Here is a 19,284-nt window from a genome sequence, read left to right as displayed (position 1 = left end):
CCTTTCCACCCGCCCTACTCAGACTTTCACCCCCTTAACTTCCCTTTTTGTCACACTGCATTCCCCTCTGACGCCGCAGGGTGCTGTTACACAATAACAGCGACTTGCTGCGTATCATGCCGACGTAAAAGGACAGCTTTTTTCGTTGGTGTCTGACGCCAGAAGGCACTGCCCAAACTCCGGTATTCGACAATTTGGGAGTGAGACCAGGTTGAACTGCCACGTGGCAACAGGCTACAATTCATTTTCAATGGAAGCCGCATACATGTAGCTACAAACTGATGCCCGACGCTTTTCTGTAGTGCACATGGGAATGCAACGGGACAGCAAAATGTGATGTTGAAATGAGGCTCTGACTCTGATCATAAGCATAAGTCAGTTCTTTCTACCAAATACAAACTTTAGATGACGTTCAGTTGAGGTGCTTTGTGGTAAATTGCAGACACACATAAGCCTGTGATGACGTCACTACGAGAGCCTGAGTAACATTTCATTTGGGATTCATCAATAATGCAGCTGGTCATGCTGTTGAGTTGTCGCACATTGTGTGAACACAGCATATGACTACCTGAGGGGCTGCAGCATTGGTGGCAGCCTGACCAAATATATGCTAAACATATGGTATTTACTTTCCCATGTAATAGTTATCTGTCACTTAAAGTACTTAAAGGGATTTAAAAACACTGCAGTCTTGTAACTGGACGAGTGGTAAGTGAAGAACTAATCTAAAAGTTTCAAGGGTCCAGTCGGTGACAGTAACTGCACTACAATATCTCAGTTAAAGCAAGACAAAAAAGGCCATGACATTTTTAATTTTATTTTATTTGGAAACATTTATTTTTTTGTCTTTTGAGCTGTGAGTCCAACAGACTGATCCTCATTCTTGAGTCGAGGGGCAGGGAACTGCATCAGTCACCGGCTGACATCTCTCCACCACAGCGTTGATCTCACCGACACTCACGCCGTCGTAGATGCCCGTGATGTACGTCCAGTGGGTGTCTCCGTTGTGGTTGGTCCTGCTCAGCCTGCCAGTGAAGGGGATGTCCGCCATCATCTTCCTGCCGTCCATCCTCACGGCGCAGGAGTGGTTGGGTGGGACCAGCAGCTCCACAGAGACAGAGTGGCTGATGGACTCCACCATGGTTGTTCCCTCTGAGAAGGTCACCGTATACTCCTTGGTGAAGTCCACCGTCCCCGGGCCAAGGATGGGCACTTTGGCCTTCATGGTGGAGATGGAGCCGTTGCGGGTTTCTCTTCCGATGTCCCAGTGCTTCTCCACTGTACTAGTCTTCTCCAGTTTCACCGTCTTCTCCACACTTTTGCACTCCAGGTTGGTGACTTTGGCGAGCTGCAGGGCCTCCGGAGGATGGTGGAACAGCTCCATCTGGTCGATGGCGTACTCTACGTGAGAGATGTGCTGGCTGTAGCTGTCTCTGTTGATAGCGAGAACCTGGTAACTCTTGTACCAGTACTCATCACCCTCCCAGGGAAGGAAGAAGGCCTCGTGTTGGGTCACCACTTTGCCAAGACCGTACTTGTTTTTCCCCACATAGATGTCCCTGTTAGGGCAGGTTTTGATGGCGTAACTGGGGACTGACCCGTATGAATCTTCAACCCACTGAAGGAACTCAAAGTGGTCCACGTTGACCAGCACTTCAAACTTGGAGGATGCATACTCGCTGTCTGCGTACGGGTACTGGCAGAAGTTCCCTTTGCTGGGAGTGTAGAAGCCGGCCTCACAGTTGACTTTGCACACGTAGTCAGTGCGTTCCGTGTAGCCGTTGAAGATGGCGACGGCACCATTTGGGAGGGAGCCATTCCACGTGACCCATTTGAGGTTGGTGTGTTCACCAAACATGGGGAAGGAGTGTGAGGTCGTCTCAGTTTCTGGGATGTCTCTGATTTGAGGAGGTTGGCTGACTTCACGGGAAGGGACAACATCTTGCAGCGTGGGGTTAAGCCATGGTTCTGGAAAACAGAACAGGAGAGAGAATATTGACTCTGAACATTTAAAGAGTGCAGGATCAAAACAATGTAAATCATTTCACAGAATCTTAATCAAGGGCAACATTATGTATGCACTTGCCTGCATACTTTGCATGTTAAAGTTCAGCCACTAGGGGGCAGACTAGGGCCTTATTAGCATATCCAACCCATTCTTATTCCAAAGTCGTCACGTACCGCCGCTTTGCAGTTACCTCTCTCGTCTATATGTGCTAGGTATCCTTCAGCATCTCCTGTTCATGTTCCAGGATGCCATAACCAATGCCGAGACGTTAACAAAAGCACAAGGTTATGTTTAGAGAACAACATAGCGGTTTTGCACTACATTAATTCGAGAAGCAAACACAGGGCTCCAGGATGAAAGTCCAGGGTTTGTTGCACCCATACACCGCTCCTCCTACCCACCCTATCGGGACTTTCCAGCTCCTTATGTCATTACAGGTAGTATCATACTGCCGTGACAGGTGCCGTCCAGCCGCCCAAAAGGTGGCTTTTGGCATTGATGTCTGACGCCGAAATCACTGACAAAGAGGCAGTACTTCGGAATGAGAGTTGGCTAGAATATCACCAGAATATCTTCCTTGAGAACTTCAGAATTTTCAAATGCTGACATACTGCCACCACTTGCGTGCACTTAAAGGAACAGTGTGTGCAATTTAAGGAGATTTAGTGACATCTAGTAGTGGGGATTGCAGATTGCAACCAGCTGAAACGTCTCCTGGTTAGAATTCCTTCAGTGTTATCCACAGAGGTCTCTTCCTCTCCAAATCAAATGGACCTGATGAGTTAAACCAGTAAAAACACTGAATAAACCTCTTAAAACTTTCTCTGATAGTTTAAGATCCAAACATTCACGAGGTTTTAAGCAGAAACCAAATTGTCCACAGAGGTCTCTTCCTCAGACCAGAGGAAGAGACACTGTCAAATATTTTTGGCGTCCATATGTACATTTTTAGTATGGATCCTATGTATTGTTTTATAAATGAGACTCCAGGTGATTTGAACTGATACAAAAAAACTGAATGAAGCAGTTTCATGTAAAATAATCAGTGTTTTTTAACAACGCTGCTCATCGTGGGCTACTGTAGAAACGGTGCAACATGGCAATCTCCATAGACCACGAGCCACTCCCTACTTACACATAAACAGCTCAGTTTACGGTAACGAAAAACAGATGATTCTACTACTACTTGTATTCCATTTCTGTCAATATATCCTTCTTAAATCCTACATTCTGGACCTCTAATTGCTTCTTGTAGACGTGTAATGTGAATTTTCAAATTTTCACAACTGACAGATTGAGGGAATTCAAGATATGCAACATGTAAATAAATACAAGTATATCATAAACCCAGGTATTTTTGTCAGCCACAGACACAAGTTGGCTTGTAGGTTGTCTTTGTAAATATATCGTGTATCATTTAATTCATGCTAACTCTTATTCCATAAGACAGGACACTTTTGTGAAATGGTAGATAGTATGTTTTGGAAGGCTCTAGACCAGATGAAACTGTAGTATTCTGATGTGACTCACTGCTGGGTTGCTGTTGTCCGTCCTGCAGCTGGGAGATGTAGAGCAGCGGGTCAGACTGCAGCGCCGGGCTGCAGAGCTGCAGCACTGCCAGGACAACAGCGACACACCACCTCATCTGGACACATGGGAGAAAACACAACCAGCATGTCAGCATCACTGGGAATTCAGTCTGAAGCAAATAAAGCAAAACTCAGGAAATGTACCAAAGTATAAACGCTGGGTGAGGGTTGAATGTGGTCACGTCCTCAGCCAGTGACAATAAGGTGAAAACAAATAACAAAGGAGCCAAGTTGTATTGGAAAAACATCAAGTGCACGTCTTTTGAGCCATCGGCCCTGGGTGTTTTTTCAGCAGATTTTTTGCTGCCAGGCCTGGGTGTTTTAAGCCAGAACATTATCTTTTCTTAACCACAACCAAGTGGTGTTTGTGCCTAAACCTAACCACACTTTGACCACAGTGTTGTGAAACATAATGTTTCTATATATCTGCAAAATAATGTACATATGTGACATATTCAGGGTTTTCAGAAACGTACAATGTACTGGCAAGAGGGTTGACCAGCTGCAGGGAATGTGTAGCTTTGGATAACGAGCTGTCGCAGAAATGGGCAACAGCAGGCTTTACAATTTTGGGCTATCGGAACAATGATTGATCTTTTTGTTAACAGAGTTAGATCCTTTTTGTTTAACCAGAAACAGCCTTGAAATTGCTTTCGCCAAATGCACCAGACTCCATTAAATAAACAATAATTCTATCATCATAAAACACACTTCATTCAAAGTCAACAGAAACAAAATACAGCTAACAAAAGCCGTCTTGGTTCACCTTTCCACTGTTCCAACAGTCACAAACTCTGGTTTGGCAGAAATAAACCCTTAATTCACCAAGTCAGATGTGAAAATATGCTGCACCTACATACATTAAAATCACAGTTTTTTTTTAAATGGGGTCTGGTAGATTTGACGATAGCGATTTTGGGGCTGATTCTGGTTACACAAAAAGGGTCTCACTCTTTAACAAAAGGTCTATCTCTGTAGGGATCCTTTCCATAATGTTGGCAGACACTTATATCAACAAAAATTAAAATTGTAAATTGATGGTGCACAAATGCCCCGAGTCGTTACATTGCAGCCTGTTTCGCTGCTGTCCAGGTTAAAAAAACCTTTAAGTTTTTTATAGGTAGTCCTGATAAAAAACATATTTCTTAGATTTAATTAATGCATTATATGAAAAGCGTGCACTCTTGTGAAAATGTGATTTTGTTGTTGTGATGTGCCATATTTATTCACAGCAGAATTCTGTTGATGTTGCAATTGCTCCTGGCTGTCTATAGAGGTCAATAAAAGTTAAAAAAAAAAAAAAGACACAACACTCCTTTAAAGAGAAGTTTTTGTGATCATAGATGTAAAGACTGTAAAACCTTTGACTGTATGGTTTTATTAGCACGTTGAAAACACTTTTTAAATGATAAATCAAGTTATATTTCCAACAATCTACATTTACAGCTGAGACATAGCCTCTTATTTTGCGTATATTTCATCGGGAATATTGTTAAAATCAGGATGATCACAGTAATCAAAATGCAAAACATTAAAAGACATTAGTGGAAAGCAACACAGTTAAGATCATTTACAAGTTCTGTGTATTGAATAGATGTATAATTAGGGTAGCATTATTATGAATTGGATGCCCCTTTATGTTTCATTTTTAAGTGAAACCTTAATGATTTTTTTCTAAGATAAATAAAATAAATAAATCAAAAGTAGTGCAAATGTCACAACAGGAAGTTTCGAGCTAATTTCAGATGGTTGATTCTGATTGTTAATAAGTTTCATACGCTGTAGAAAGAAATCAGACAGTGAAATGATGTGTTGTGAATTCATTCAGATATAGAGAAGCGTTTTTTACCTTGACAGGTTCCTCCTGCAGTGACGCTGCCTGCAGCATGTGCTGAGTTTTAAAACCTCCCTGCAGACTTATTGCCTGCAATAAACCGGAGAGGGACCTGCAGCAGCTTCTCGCCCGTTGACCCGAAGTTTACGCTCTCCTGCTGCTCAGTCTGATGGGTCAGTGTGAAGGCAGAGACGCAGAGCAGAAAATATCTAAAGGTTCTGACACTGAATATTCACAACTCACCAGTTAACACTCGTATAAGGGAGGCAGGGAGATTGGGTTTTCTTGAGCAACATTTTATTTTACTCCAGTTACATGTCTTCTCACTGGGAGCTGACCAGTACAACGACTGTCCACTAGTGTTAATGACAGGTTTGATGCCTTGCTCAAGGACACTGATGGAACAGTGAGAAGGAGACAAGATTTCCTTGCATGCTGGATTCAAAACAGTGACCTTCATGACCTCATTCTTGTAAGTGTCCCTAATTTATGATGTCATTAGACACCTACAGGGCGCGGCTTAACTGGAACTTTTAGATGTGTTTAATACATACAGTTATATACATATATACATATTTTTTTGGTAGGCCTGTACAGTATTTGTAGGCTGGCTAGTACACCTACTCTTATAATTTAATCGTTATTTCCCTTCTGAACCAATTTTAACACAACCCTACTGGATTGTACTGGGAACTGTTAATTTCAAGGCACCAAACTGAGAAGTCAGACTCCAGGTTCCTACAAGCAGCAACCTCCAGTGCTGAAAAATGAAGCTAACACAGACAACACATTCTCACTCCGACCTCGTCACATGTCCACGTTTGGTCGTGGACTTTCCGCGTTGAGATATGACGTCCAAGGTACCCTGGGTGTGTTGGTTGTTGACGTTCTGGGACGCCGTGTCAACTTCAGCCTGTTACATGCATTGTCTGTTTTCAAAATACACTTCAGTTTTCACAGGAAATGTACAGTTTGCATACAGTCTCTTTCAAAATAAAAGCACTACGTTGGTACAGCACCACAAACTGAAATGTTTTTCTTCAACAACAAACGCACATGTTTACATTTAGCAAACACATGCGCACTGTTGGGTTAAAGATGAAAGAACAGAGTTTGGCTTAACATTCATATAAGAAGCAAACACAGACTGCCGGGTGAAAGTCGGTGGCTGTTGGACTCATCCCATCTGCCCCACTTGGACTTTTGCCCCCTTAATTTACATTGTTGCCCAGCTGCATTTTCCCCTGATGCCCCCGGGCACCATTACAGAATAACAGATACCGCCGCGTATCATGCTGACATGGAAGGACTCGATGTCTGATGCTGGAAGTCACTGACCAAGCGTTGGTATTCGCTTCAGAGTGAGACGGGGTTGGAATTTTACATCAGAGATGAGTTTTCCTGATATTTTTAGTAACTATTCAGTGTCTGTATTATGTTTTTTTTATTTAGCAATCACACATACTTAATTGGCTTCTTGTTTTGACAATTTCAGTTTTTTTCCTTACATTTGACTGTTGTTCTGCTAACTCTTGTTTGTTCCAACTGTTTCTTTTCTAATGCAGGAGGAGGTTGTTTAACAGCAAATGAAGGCTCTGTGAACTGTGTTTAGGTCTTTAAGATATTCAAGATATTCTTGAATGTTGAATAATAAAATGAATAATTTCACTAAGGCCCAGGTTCTTCTTCTAAAGGTGTGGACACACCAAACCGACATCAAAGAACTAGCGGCGACGAAAGCCAACTGCTGCGTCGTCTACGTCGCCTCACGTCGCCCTGTGTCAGTTGCATTTGAACACACTACACGGACTACATCCGACGGCCAAGTAGCACGTACGTTCTGCGCCTGCGTGAGAGAGAGGGGAGTGAGAGAGTGGTACATCCTGTCAGCCGAGGGGTTTCCTATCTGTGCAGCCGAGCACCGCAGCACCTCCACGGACTATTACATCCAGACGGTCCCGGTGTTTCCTCCTCAGGCTCCACTTCACTCAGCTGCCCGATAAACCCGCTGCTTCTTCCCACTTTAACCTGAATAACAAACCAGGGCTCGGTGCTCCGGTTGGATCCAAACGGAGAGCCGGGGCTAGCTCAGAGACTAACGGAGGCTAACTGGCTGTGCTTCCCTCCGGTCATGCTGCGGCTAACGCTCCGCTAGCCGCTCCGCTAGCCGCTCCCAGCTAGCTCTGGTTTGTTATTCAGGTTAAAGTGTGAAGAAGCAGCGGGTCTGTGGGGCAGCTGAGTGAAGTGGAGCCTGAGGAGGAAGCACCGGTTAGCCACGGTTTCACTACAGGCAGATTCACTCGCTACAGGGGCGAGGAAATAAAACCTAAACAGCCAATCAGAGTGATCTCTCTCACCGACAAGCTCTGCCGCCGATTCAACGTGCGCAATCGGCCGAAAAGCCACCAAAGCCAAAGTGCCGACAAAAACTAGGGCGACAGACGCTCACCGACGGCCCGACTTTGGTCGACGGCCACCTGTCGACTTGGTGTGTCAGGGCCACCTTGTGACCCCAGTGAAGATTTGGCAGCCACTAGTTGGGGTCAGGACCCCCAGGTTGGGAACCAGTGCTCTAAGGAACTGGATGTTCAGTTTATCTGTAAGTACATTTTGTTTTAATGGCTTTAAGTCTGTTTTTCGCTAACGGAAATTCGCATTAGTGTTATCACAGTTAACCATAGCTGTAAATGCACTGTGCTAACCAGGGTAGCAGCTAGCGCTAGGGTTAGCTCAGCCCTGTTGTCCATATATGGTCACTTCTGGCTCCAAAAATCCAAGATGGTGACTGCCAAAATGCCAGACTTGAGGCTTCAGAATGGGAGTCCACGAAAGGTGAGGCCACGGTGGCTACGTCCATTAATTTATACAGTTTTTGGGTTCTACCTGCCAATCTGTCGGCCATGTGTGATGTCTTTTACCTTTATTTATACAAGGTAGGTTAACTGAACATAAAAAAATCGATTAGTGGGTATCTAGATTATTGTTTTACTGTTTTTGTGTGTGTGATGGCCGGTTGTCTTGGTTTCCTGCAGAGCCAGAACCAGCTACAGATATTTAGGTAAGTGACCTACTTCGTCCTTGGCTAGAAAACATCTACCTGCAGCTCTGTCCAAGTGTGTAAAGAGAGTATTCGTGCTGATGATGATGATAACAGGATTCTTTATTGATCCGTGCTGCGAAAACAGCACTCCTCCCTCCTCCTGCTGTGAATTTACTCTTTGATGACACTGTTAAAAGTGCTTCATAAATAAATTTGCCTGGATTTAATGTCCCGTATCTCCTGGGTGATAGACGATTGCATGATGTCCAAAGTGCTGTGGCGCTCTTTCTCCATTGATGACAAGATACTGTATGTTTAGATAAGCTCAGGCTGGGAACACGGTGATTAGATCCCCTGTAATAGTAGGTCACTGATTAAGAAGGCCCTTGTTACGTAATGTCGCCGGCTGCCAAGATTAAAACAGAGGAGAAGCCGCTCAACACGGACATTGTTCTGCACGCACAGCCCTATCATTGAGAATCACTGATGTCATGGCCATCTGTGTGTGTCCTTGAAACAGAAAGTTATTATCTATTTATTTATTTAAGTCTGACAGAAGGCTCTGTGTGAAACAAGGCTGCGTAAAGGTCATTTACACTGACAAAACTGCACTGTCACTGCCTTGGTATTCATGCAATGAGAGAATTATATGTTATTCAGATCAGCTGCACAGTGAGTGAGGCCAGCAGTGATTCAGTCTGATCAAGTTTATATAGGTTACTGTCTCTGAACATCATTTTCACACAGCGGAGGCTGATTGGACACGTGAGACAAGGCAGAAATGTCTGACAGAGGAAAGTCTTAATTTGTGTCAAAGAATTATTGACTGTTTTCAGTGTCAAAGCCGAATGTGAAGCTGAAAGAAAACAATATTCCCCTTTGTTATTAAAACCACCTGGGTTTGGAGAGAGCTCAAGAGTTCAAGTATCTCGGGGTCTTGTTCATGAATAAAGGTAAAATGGAGCATGAGATGGATCGGTGGTTTGGCGCAGTGTCTGCAGTGATGCGGGCGCAGCGCTGGACTGTCATGGTGAACAGGGAGGTGAGCTGGAAGGCGAAGTGTTCGATTTACCGGTCCATCTACGTCCCAAAGCTCACATATGTTCATGAGGTTTAGGAAGTGACCGAAAGAATTAGTTTGCAGATACTAGCTTCCTTCATGAGGTGTCTGGGCTCAGCCTTAAGGTGCGGACACACCAAACCGACATCAAAGAACTAGCGGCGACGAAAGCCAACTGTTGCATCGTCTACGTTGCCTCACGTTGCCCTGTGTCAGTTGCATTTGAACACACTACACGGACTACATCCGACGGCCAAGTAGCACGTACGTTCTGCGCCTGTGTGAGAGAGAGCGGAGTGACAGAGTGGTACATCCTGTCAGCCGAGGGGTTTCCTATCTGTGCAGCCGAGCACCGCAGCACCTCCACGGACTATTACATCCAGACGGTCCCGGTGTTTCCTCCGCAGGCTCCACTTCACTCAGCTGCCCGATAAACCCGCTGCTTCTTCCCACTTTAACCTGAATAACAAACCAGGGCTCGGTGCTCCGGTTGGATCCAAACGGAGAGCCGGGGCTAGCTCAGAGACTAGCGGAGGCTAACTGGCTGTGCTTCCCTCCAGTCATGCTGCAGCTAACGCTCCACTAGCCGCTCCGCCCAGCTAGCTCTTATTCAGGTTAAAGTGTGAAGAAGCAGCGGGTCTGTGGGGCAGCTGAGTGAAGTGGAGCCTGAGGAGGAAGCACCGGTTAGCCCCGGTTTCACTACAGGCAGATTCACTCGCTACAGAGGCGAGGGAATAAAACCTGAACAGCCAATCAGAGTGATCTCTCTCTCCGACAAGCTCCGCCGCCGATTCAACATGCTCAATCGGCCGAAAAGCCGCAGACGCCGAAGGGCCGACGGTGCGTGACACACTGCAAAAACTAGGGCAAAAGACGCTCACCGACGGCCCGACTTTGGTTGACAGCCGACCGTCGGCTTGGTGTGTCAGGGCCTTTAGAGACAAGATGAGGAGCTCAGACATCTGGAGGGAGCATGGAGTAGAGCCGCTGCACCTTCATGTTGAAAGGGATCAGTTGAGGTGGTTTGGGCATCTGATCAGGATCCTCCTGGGCGCCTCCTGTTAGAGGTTTTCAACTGGTAGGAGGCCCTGGGGCAGACCCAGAACACGTTGGAGGGATTACATATCTCATCTGGCCTGGGAACGCCTTGGGGTGCCCCAGGAGGAGCTGGAAATTGTTGCTGGGGAGAGGGATGTCTGGGGTGCTTTGCTTGGCCTGTTGCCTCCGTGACCTGACCCCAGATAAATGGATGAAAATGGATGGATTAAAACCACTACCGCGCTTTGGAAAGCAGAGCTAAATGGTAAACAAACATGGCAGCACACCGGTAAGGTAAGACAACACGTTTACATGTTGTTTTCTATATGTTCTCTGACATTTATCCTAACGATATGAGGCGGTCTTTGTGGAAAAAAAGCTTGTTTAGTGGACTAACTTTGCACTTGAAGGTTGCCCGTTCACTTACGTTTTAACAGGTCTGACGCTACTATGCGCCCCGGCTGTATCTCGGCTAACGGCTAACATGCTAACTATTATTTTTATGTCACTAGTCACTTGAAACAAATTTAGGACGATAGGAGACAGGGTGAAATAAACCGAAATTTCCCTTTAAGACACCAAGGCCTTGAGGAACACCACAGAAAAATCAATGCTGTGGTATCAAAATCTTCAAGCATTGGGAGATCAATGTTAACACACCTATGAAGGCCATAAATCCTCTGAATGATCACGGTCTCTAATCTGTGGTTGTAAAGTTTCATTAGGCCGTGATTATCCTAGAGGTTACAATAGGTCATTTTATACAGTGAGGTTAAAAAAATGTTTTAATACAGTGACAGTGAAATGGCTACTGTGGGGGCTAAAACAATCATAGATGAAGCTATATGAGCTCATTGAATCTCTAAGAGTCTCATCTACCAGTCATACCCAATTTAAGCAATTGTTTGTTTAAGCAATGTTTAGTGACTCCAGTGTGCAGAAATGTTCAGATGCATCAGGCAAAAAATTCATACTGCATGAGAAAGACTGCACAGTTTTTGCCCAAACCACACGTGACTAGCATAAAGTAGGCACGTCTGTAAAGGGGAGACTCATGGGCACTCACGGAACCCACTTTCATTCAGATATCTTTTGGTGAACAGTCAAGGGTGTGACCTGTGAAAATGACCATTCCAGTTTTTCTCTAGCCAAAATTTAGCCTAACTTTTACTGAACCTTCCTGAGCCAGTCTGATATGATTGGAACCAATGGATTCCTCAGGTCATCTTGTTTCATATGACACCAACTTTAAAACTCTGCTTGCTACAGTCTCTGAAAGACAGAAGAAGTTATTTCACTACTATTTATATTATGCCATTATCAGTTATGCTCACTCTTGGAAAGAATACCAAAGCAAAATTATGAATACATATTTTCCAAATCCAACAGAAACAGTGGAAAACAATTTATAAACTATTAACATGTTTTTTTTCTTGGTCATTTTTCCTCTCATAAATGTTTTGGAGGTTTCATTGCAAATGAATCCAAAGTGTGCAACAGTTTGAGCAATCCCTGAAGGCTGTAGACAGTCAAACTTGCAGAATATTCTTTTGGTTTATAAAAACTTTTTGGTGAGTAAATGCACAACTGCACGTTGGCTTTGCGAGGATATGTCTTCCACGTGAGAGTATACAAGCAGAGTACACAAAGAAGTGCATAAAAATACCTACAGACTTATTCCAAATATAGATTATTCATTAATAAATGAGGTAAAACTGAATAATGACATTTGTATTTTAAGTCATAACCCAACCCTAATTTCTTATTTATTCACCCCACTTTATTACTATGATATAATTTACTTTTTACTCTCTATATCTGCCCTTTCCTTATATTTTTATTTTATCCCTGTAATCAAAAATATTTTTTCCTCCTCTGAACTGTAGTTTAGAAAAAGTTGTGTTCCAAACTAGAAGTGCTCAAGTTAAAACTGTACTTAAATTCAGCACAGAGTAAATGTACGATACTGTACTGGTCTGATGTTTGCATATGTTGTGTGTTGTGAATGTCAAACAATATTTGATAACATTTCATCATTCTTATTGTGAAGAGAATGGAAGTGAGGAAAATGTTTGTGTGCTTAATGATTTTATTCTGAAATGTGTTTGCGTCATGTTAAGTTTTATTTTAGAAACCAGCTGACACAAACAATAATTTCTATTTACCGCACAGTGTGTGCATGGCGTTATCTTTATTGTGACACATCATTTGCTTTCAAAATCACAAACATCAGATGTTGTGTAAATAATATATTGTGGTGTGTTCTCATGAGTCTTTCAGGGGCAGGGCTGGGCGTCAGGTACAGGTTCACAGCGGTCCACCACGGCCCGGACTTCTCCGATCTGGACTCCGTCGTATGTCCCAGCGATGGACGTCCATTGGGTCTCTCCGTTGCGGTAGGTGCGGCTGAGGCGAGCTGTGTAAGGGATGTCAGCTTTGATCTTGCGTCCCTCCATACGGACTCTGCAGGTGTGGTTCGGGGGGACGGTGAGCTCCACGGACACCGAGTGGCTGAGCGCCTCCACCACGGTGGTTCCTCTGGAGAACTGCAGCGTCTTCTCACCACTCAGCTCAATGCCCCCGGAGCCAATGAGGGGGATTTTAGCTGTGATGCTGCCAGTGATGCCCAGCATGGTGGCCCGGCCGATGTTCCAGGTGGTCTCCACCTCTGAGGTCTTTGAGATGGTGACTGTCTTCACCACTGTCTGGCACTCGTTGTTGGTGACCCCAGAGATGCGCATGGTCTCTGGAGGATACTGGAAGATGGCGACATCATCAATGGCGTACTTGACATCGGTGATGTGCTGGGTGTAGGCATCCCTGTTGATGGTCAGAACCTGGTAACTCTTGTACCAGTACTCATCGCCCTCCCACGGAAGGAAGAAGGCTTCAAACTGAGGAACAACCTTCCCAAGACCGTACTTGTTCTTTCCAACATAGATGCCAACACCTGGGCAGGTTCTGACTGAATGCTGGGGCACTGAGCCGTAGGAACCTTCCTTCCACTCCAAGAACTCAAAGTTATCTTTGTTGGAGAGGATCTCAAACTCAGGGGCGTAGTACTCTCTGTCTCCGTAAGGGTAGCGGCAGTAAGGGCCCAGGCTGGGGTTGTAGAAACCGGCCTCACACTTGTACTTGCAGACATAGTCAGTGCGCTCTGTGTAGCCGTTGTAGATTGCAACAGCGCCATTGGGCAAAGCGCCATCCCAGGTCAGCCACTCCAGGTTAACGTTATCAGCGAACATGTAGGAGGAGGGTAGATCCTGCTGCTGCTCCAGGTCGGCAGGAGTCAGAGGACCTGACACCACGTTCTTACCAGTTGGTTCAGGCACCAGACCCTCCAGCTCTGGGTTCAGCAGGGAAGCTGTGTGAAAGAGACAGAAAGTTTACCCACAAGGCACTTTTCATGCAATGCAGACTCATCTTGTGCACTGTTCATAGGTTTTCCTATGAAAATTAATGTACCAAAATTTGTACATATCCTACGTAATTATGAGCCAGTAATTCATGTATAAACCAGGGAAGGCTGTGATCATGTGACCAATGCGCTGACGGGAATAAAGAAAGAAGCAGCTATGTAAAGTCCGAGGATGAGATCGTGGATCGGTCACGAAACAAAGGACTTTTCCCAGGAGATGTTTGGAACCATGTGAACTTTGAGTCATTTTAGGGTATGACCTCACCATGCTTCTTTTCCTGAACCTAACCACAGTCACTTTACTTGCGTCAACCTTACCTCTGTCCCTTAAAGTTAAGTACGTAACATTTATGGGGCGCTAATTCGTGCAATGTATGAACTGTTATATGAGGATGCATTGTCCAATGCTATTTTATTAAGGATTAAGGAAACTGATATGAGCTTAGCAAGAGTCAGAGGACTCAACACCAGAGACCAGACTGTCTGGAAAAACATCTGCCTCAGAAATGATTTAGCCTGCATGGTTAGGTATACACTATGGGTGTACCCAAATCTGAATACCCTATCCGAATCTTTGGTCTGAACTGAGTATAAAGGCCCTGACACACCAAGGTGACGTTTGGCTGTCGATCAGTGTTGGGCCACAGATGAGCATCTGTTCCTTTAATTTTTGTGATGTGTCCCACACCATCGATCCCACACCAATAAGTATCTGTCACCATCGCATTACAGATATTTATTCTAAGTTATTATTATTTGGGGTGGGACCATGACTGACATGCCTGTGTCTTCAGATGGCCACAAGAAGGTGCCCATCCTGTTGGTATCATAGGACTCTGATTTTACTGACTTCTCATTTTATTTACCACAAAATATTAAAAAGTGATCCAAGATTCTGAAGTTGCCTCAGCAGGCAGCGGATCTGGTTGGCTATCACTACTGAGGAGAAGGCGAGGTCTTGCTCGGGGGATGCGAATCAAAGCCAGGTGTGGCAGCTGGATTTCTTTTAAACTCCCCCAAATTATACATCAAAATGAAGCACAGAACCTGCAGTGTTTAGCTTTATGTGGGAATGTCCTCCAATTAAAAAACCCTGTCGAAATATTTTTTTAAAAAAAGCACATGTTTTACCTTTTATTACAATCAATATTCCTGCATTTGAGATGAAACATGCTGCAGATATAATGGAATCTTGACTTCCATTAACACCCCATCAAGTGTTTCATGTTATTTAAAGAGATGGAAATAAATGTGGTGTTTGAAAATAAAAGTTCCCTGAAATAAATAGAAGTACTGCTTTGGGAAGTGTCCCTTTTTAGAAATAAAAACCTTTTTATTTAATATTTATTGAACTATATTGACTCATCTTTTTTTTTTATTTACGTTTATGTAAATATTGATTTTGTCCTTTATTGATTTTAGGATTTTTTTCATTGTCGCTTATTTCACTGGCACATTTATTTATTTATGTATTTAATATTGACATAAATGGCATTCCATAGTGGTGGGTTTCAGACAGTTTCTAAATCTTGGACTTGTTAAAAAGAACAAATGAGAGAGTGGGAGAAAGTGACATCTCTGTATTCCTCTGGCTTACACTGCAGCTGTAACACAAGGCTAATATCTTTAGGCTATTGGTTTGAATCATAAAAATATGAAAATACATGAAATATGGACCTTTTCTGTGCAGTGCGCTCTTCTTCACGATGTCCTGCAAACTGGCTGAGCACAGAGCCAGCAGGGCCGGCAGCAACAACACTGACAGCTTCATCTGGAAATGAAATACAAAATGTTTTCAGGCAAACTCAACATGTGAAATAAGTTCTGATCAGAATATTTCACCCTTCAAAAGCCGCCCGTATGATCTCTTGTTTTTCACCATAACACATTTTATCTACAACCTATATCCTGTTACAACACATCAGCACACATCAGTGTCAAACTACACAATACTAGACAATAGTGGTACGCCAAAAGTTTATACTTTATAAGTTTATATACTTTATACTGTCATAAGAATAGCACTATAACCAATTTATACAAATTGACTGTGATAATCAATGATTGTCCTGAGTCTGACTGAAGGTGAAAAGAGACTGAACAGCACTCACCCTTACAGTCGCTCCCCGCTGAGACCCATACAGTCGGTCACCTCCAGGTTTATATGTGCTGGTTTATGGCTGAACCATAAAGCACACTGTGCACTTTCACTCTGACAGACATTGACCAATAAACACAAAGCGGTGCAGTGGGTTTGTGAGCAGCTGTCAGTGTCTCTCTCAGAATAAGATGAGATTCAGTTTCCCTAAAAATGCAATTTTTCATCCCTGTTAGCTTGTCTGCTCCTTTCTCTGCAAAAGTGTATTAATGGATTTCTGTTATATTTAGTGGACTGAACTCTGGCCAGTTATGACAATGAAACTTTGGTAGATGTAGTCATGATTTCTATCAGTAGACAATTACTGTTACTAATGATTATCTAATGCTGTGGACGCTTCAGTCCAAGCAGACTTACAATGCATGTAACAGGTGTAAATTGTAAACTGATGCAGTTTCCTGGAGCTTCAACAGGGGCACAGCAGGAGGACACCAAGCACGTCATATGTAGACGTGAAAGTCCACTGACCAAACGACAATATTTCACGAGTTGGGATGAGAACGTGTTAAAGTTTCAGATGAAAAAATAAAAAGAATGGTTGGATGTCGTCAGCGTAGCCGTGGAGGGAGAAATCTAAATGTAAGGATATTTGTTTCTGTGGCCATGAAAATATGTTAAATTCAAATTTAAAATGAAGGAGTGACACGTTTAGCTGTAACAGTAATTTGTATAACTGTTACACATTAGTGGAGGTTTGGGATTTTTTAATGTTAAAAATGTTTTGTACTACGAAAACAGCCTCTTCCTATGTGTGAAACAAAAACTTAACCTGTTTTGTTAGCCGATCCGAAGTAAACAGTAACAGACTTTTGGAAAATGGTGATGCTGAGGGGAGAATTCACAAAGAATGGATTGTGGCCACTGATAAAACATCAGCATCAGTTTTACACCTAAGTGGCACCAACCCTCTGAAGATGGTGATAATGTCACTGTAACCGTGTGTGGCTGTCAGCACTGACCTTCTCACACTCATTTGCACAGAGAAGCGGGAAACTTGGCACTAAAGGTATGTTACCATGCTAGACTCAGAGGGCTACGATTCAATGATAAAATAATATTGATGCATTATTTTCACTGTGTGACTGCTTGATACTTTAAAAACAGCAACAGCATACAATATGTACAGCATACAATAGTGAAGCTCGTTGTTGATATTGATGGCATAGTAGTACCTGGCAAGGAGAGACAGATGAAGCCCATCAGCTGCTTCCTGCAACATTAGCCGCTGAAGCAATCCACTGTAAAATGCCTTGCACATAATCTGGAGCTGTCATAGTTACTACATCCCATGGCATTTCAAGGAAAGGAAGACACAGTAGCAAACCATGTTGTTGCTAGCTAGCTAATTAGCTAGCTAGTTTGCCAAAAGTTATGTGATGATATTATGGGTTGAAGTTGGTTGGTGCTAGTTCCCGTAAGCACACGTCACATTTCAGCCCATTGTCAACCCAACTCAAATATTGATGCCTGGACAGTGGACTTTGGCAGCAGACACCGACACACACAGGCACCCTTAGGATGTTATCGATTTATAACGGGAACTGCCCATTGGTCCAACAGCCCATTGTTCCGACCATATTAAACCCATTGTTCCGAAGTCCGTTCCGAAATCATCATGATGCCCTGTGGTTAAGGTCTGGTTAGGTTTAGGCACAAAAACCACTTGGTTAGGGTCAGGAAAAGATCATGGTGTGGGTTAAAATGAAAAACAAAGTGACAAACACATAAGCTGTGAGCCTGCTCCGCCTCAAGCCTTTCCCAGCTGACCCAGAGCCGGTCGCGGCGCACCATCAAGGCAGAAATACGCCCGCCGGGAGCCGTTAAGCACCGCAGACCGTCGGACCAATGGGCTGTCGGACCAATGACATGGACCCTTTATAACGATGCATCAAAACTTAAGATTTAGGCATGATTTATTTTCTTACTGTGTGACTGCTTGATTAAATTTACAGATGAATTTACTTGCACGCTATCTGAATCTTGTCCAGCTCCTTTCCTATTTAGCCTTACAGCCAAAATGCTTCCATACCTGAGCTCTCAAACCAGTCGGATTGCATCCATCTGTGGTTGCTCATGCTAACCCATTGTGGGATATTTATGCTGCTGTAGTGGCAAGTGTTCACATACTGTAATATTTCCCTAGAAACAGTATGGAATTTGCATACTGTTGAATGATAATGGTTTACAGCCTTTTTATTGTAAAAGTAACTGCATTCATTGATAACTTAATTTGAAAGCACCTTACAGTCTCCTGCCTGTATGCCAATAACAACATAACGTGCTCCGCTGAGTTGTTTTAATGTTTCCAGCAGTGGGGAGCAGCTTCTCTGCTGCACCTGAAAGCGTTTTCAAGGACAAATGGACTGAGCAGAGTTATATTCCTCTTCACAGAGGTGTTTTAAGTTGGTTAAGTTGGTCAGCTGCTCTCATTTGTTAAAGTTACTGCTGATTGCTGGCCCAGTGTCTGGGTGGTGACGTGTTTAAGTATTCACAATATACTTAATGTTTGTCCCTAAAATATAATTATGTAGGTATATAATTAAAACATGCTTTCAACTGCTGCCTTTTGTAAAGATGAACTACAAGTAAACTCTAGCATGTCCACGCTGTAGACTGTACTGACTGCACTGATCTTACAGTTGAGTTCCGTCAACATCACATTATTACTAAACATTTAGATAACTGATTATTGACATTTGTGAATCGAAGACGAATTGTTTACATCTGCATCACAGTGCATCTAAGAATCGATTACATCCCCCATTGCAAACATGTCAATATTTGACAAGGATGAGAAAGTGCTGCATATTTTGTGATGATTGGATTTTGATATTAGAATACCATTTTCTTTTCTTGCATCATGTTAAATAAGTGCACAAAATGTCTGCGGACATGATCTCAAAGGGTTTAAAAGGCATTCTTCTCATTTCATCTGGACTTTAACAAAATAAAGGTGAAGACAGACAAATCTGAAGACGTCTATTTGCACTTTTCTCTATCATTTACAACAAGCGTGCTGTTGTGTTCGTGCTCATCTCACGACACATTATGAAATGATTGCCGGATAAGATTTGGGATTATTAACGAGTAAAGAAAAACACACTGATAAGGCGATAACTTATCAGTTAGCTCTGTCCTC

The 19,284-nt window shown here is 43.4% G+C and overlaps 2 protein-coding genes across 2 annotated transcripts; both read right to left on the bottom strand.

Moving 5' to 3' along the window:
• Positions 1–803: 803 nt before the first annotated feature.
• LOC117252363 (natterin-3-like) lies at positions 804–5,592 on the bottom strand. Its single transcript, XM_033619179.2, has 3 exons — positions 5,447–5,592; positions 3,539–3,653; positions 804–1,968 (listed from the first exon to the last, which is right to left on the bottom strand). The coding sequence occupies exons 1-3, from the start codon at positions 5,483–5,485 to the stop codon at positions 878–880; spliced, it is 1,245 nt and encodes a 414-aa protein (XP_033475070.2). The 5' UTR covers positions 5,486–5,592; the 3' UTR covers positions 804–877.
• Positions 5,593–12,723: 7,131 nt separating this feature from the next.
• Positions 12,724–16,163, bottom strand: LOC117252343 (natterin-3-like). Its single transcript, XM_033619150.2, has 3 exons — positions 16,099–16,163; positions 15,665–15,758; positions 12,724–13,933 (listed from the first exon to the last, which is right to left on the bottom strand). The coding sequence occupies exons 2-3, from the start codon at positions 15,756–15,758 to the stop codon at positions 12,846–12,848; spliced, it is 1,182 nt and encodes a 393-aa protein (XP_033475041.1). The 5' UTR covers positions 16,099–16,163; the 3' UTR covers positions 12,724–12,845.
• Positions 16,164–19,284: the final 3,121 nt, after the last annotated feature.

The sequence above is a fragment of the Epinephelus lanceolatus genome, chromosome 9, assembly GCF_041903045.1.
Source record: "Epinephelus lanceolatus isolate andai-2023 chromosome 9, ASM4190304v1, whole genome shotgun sequence".
Classification (NCBI taxonomy): Eukaryota; Metazoa; Chordata; class Actinopteri; order Perciformes; family Serranidae; genus Epinephelus; species Epinephelus lanceolatus.
This window is presented reverse-complemented; position numbering and strand designations above follow the sequence as displayed.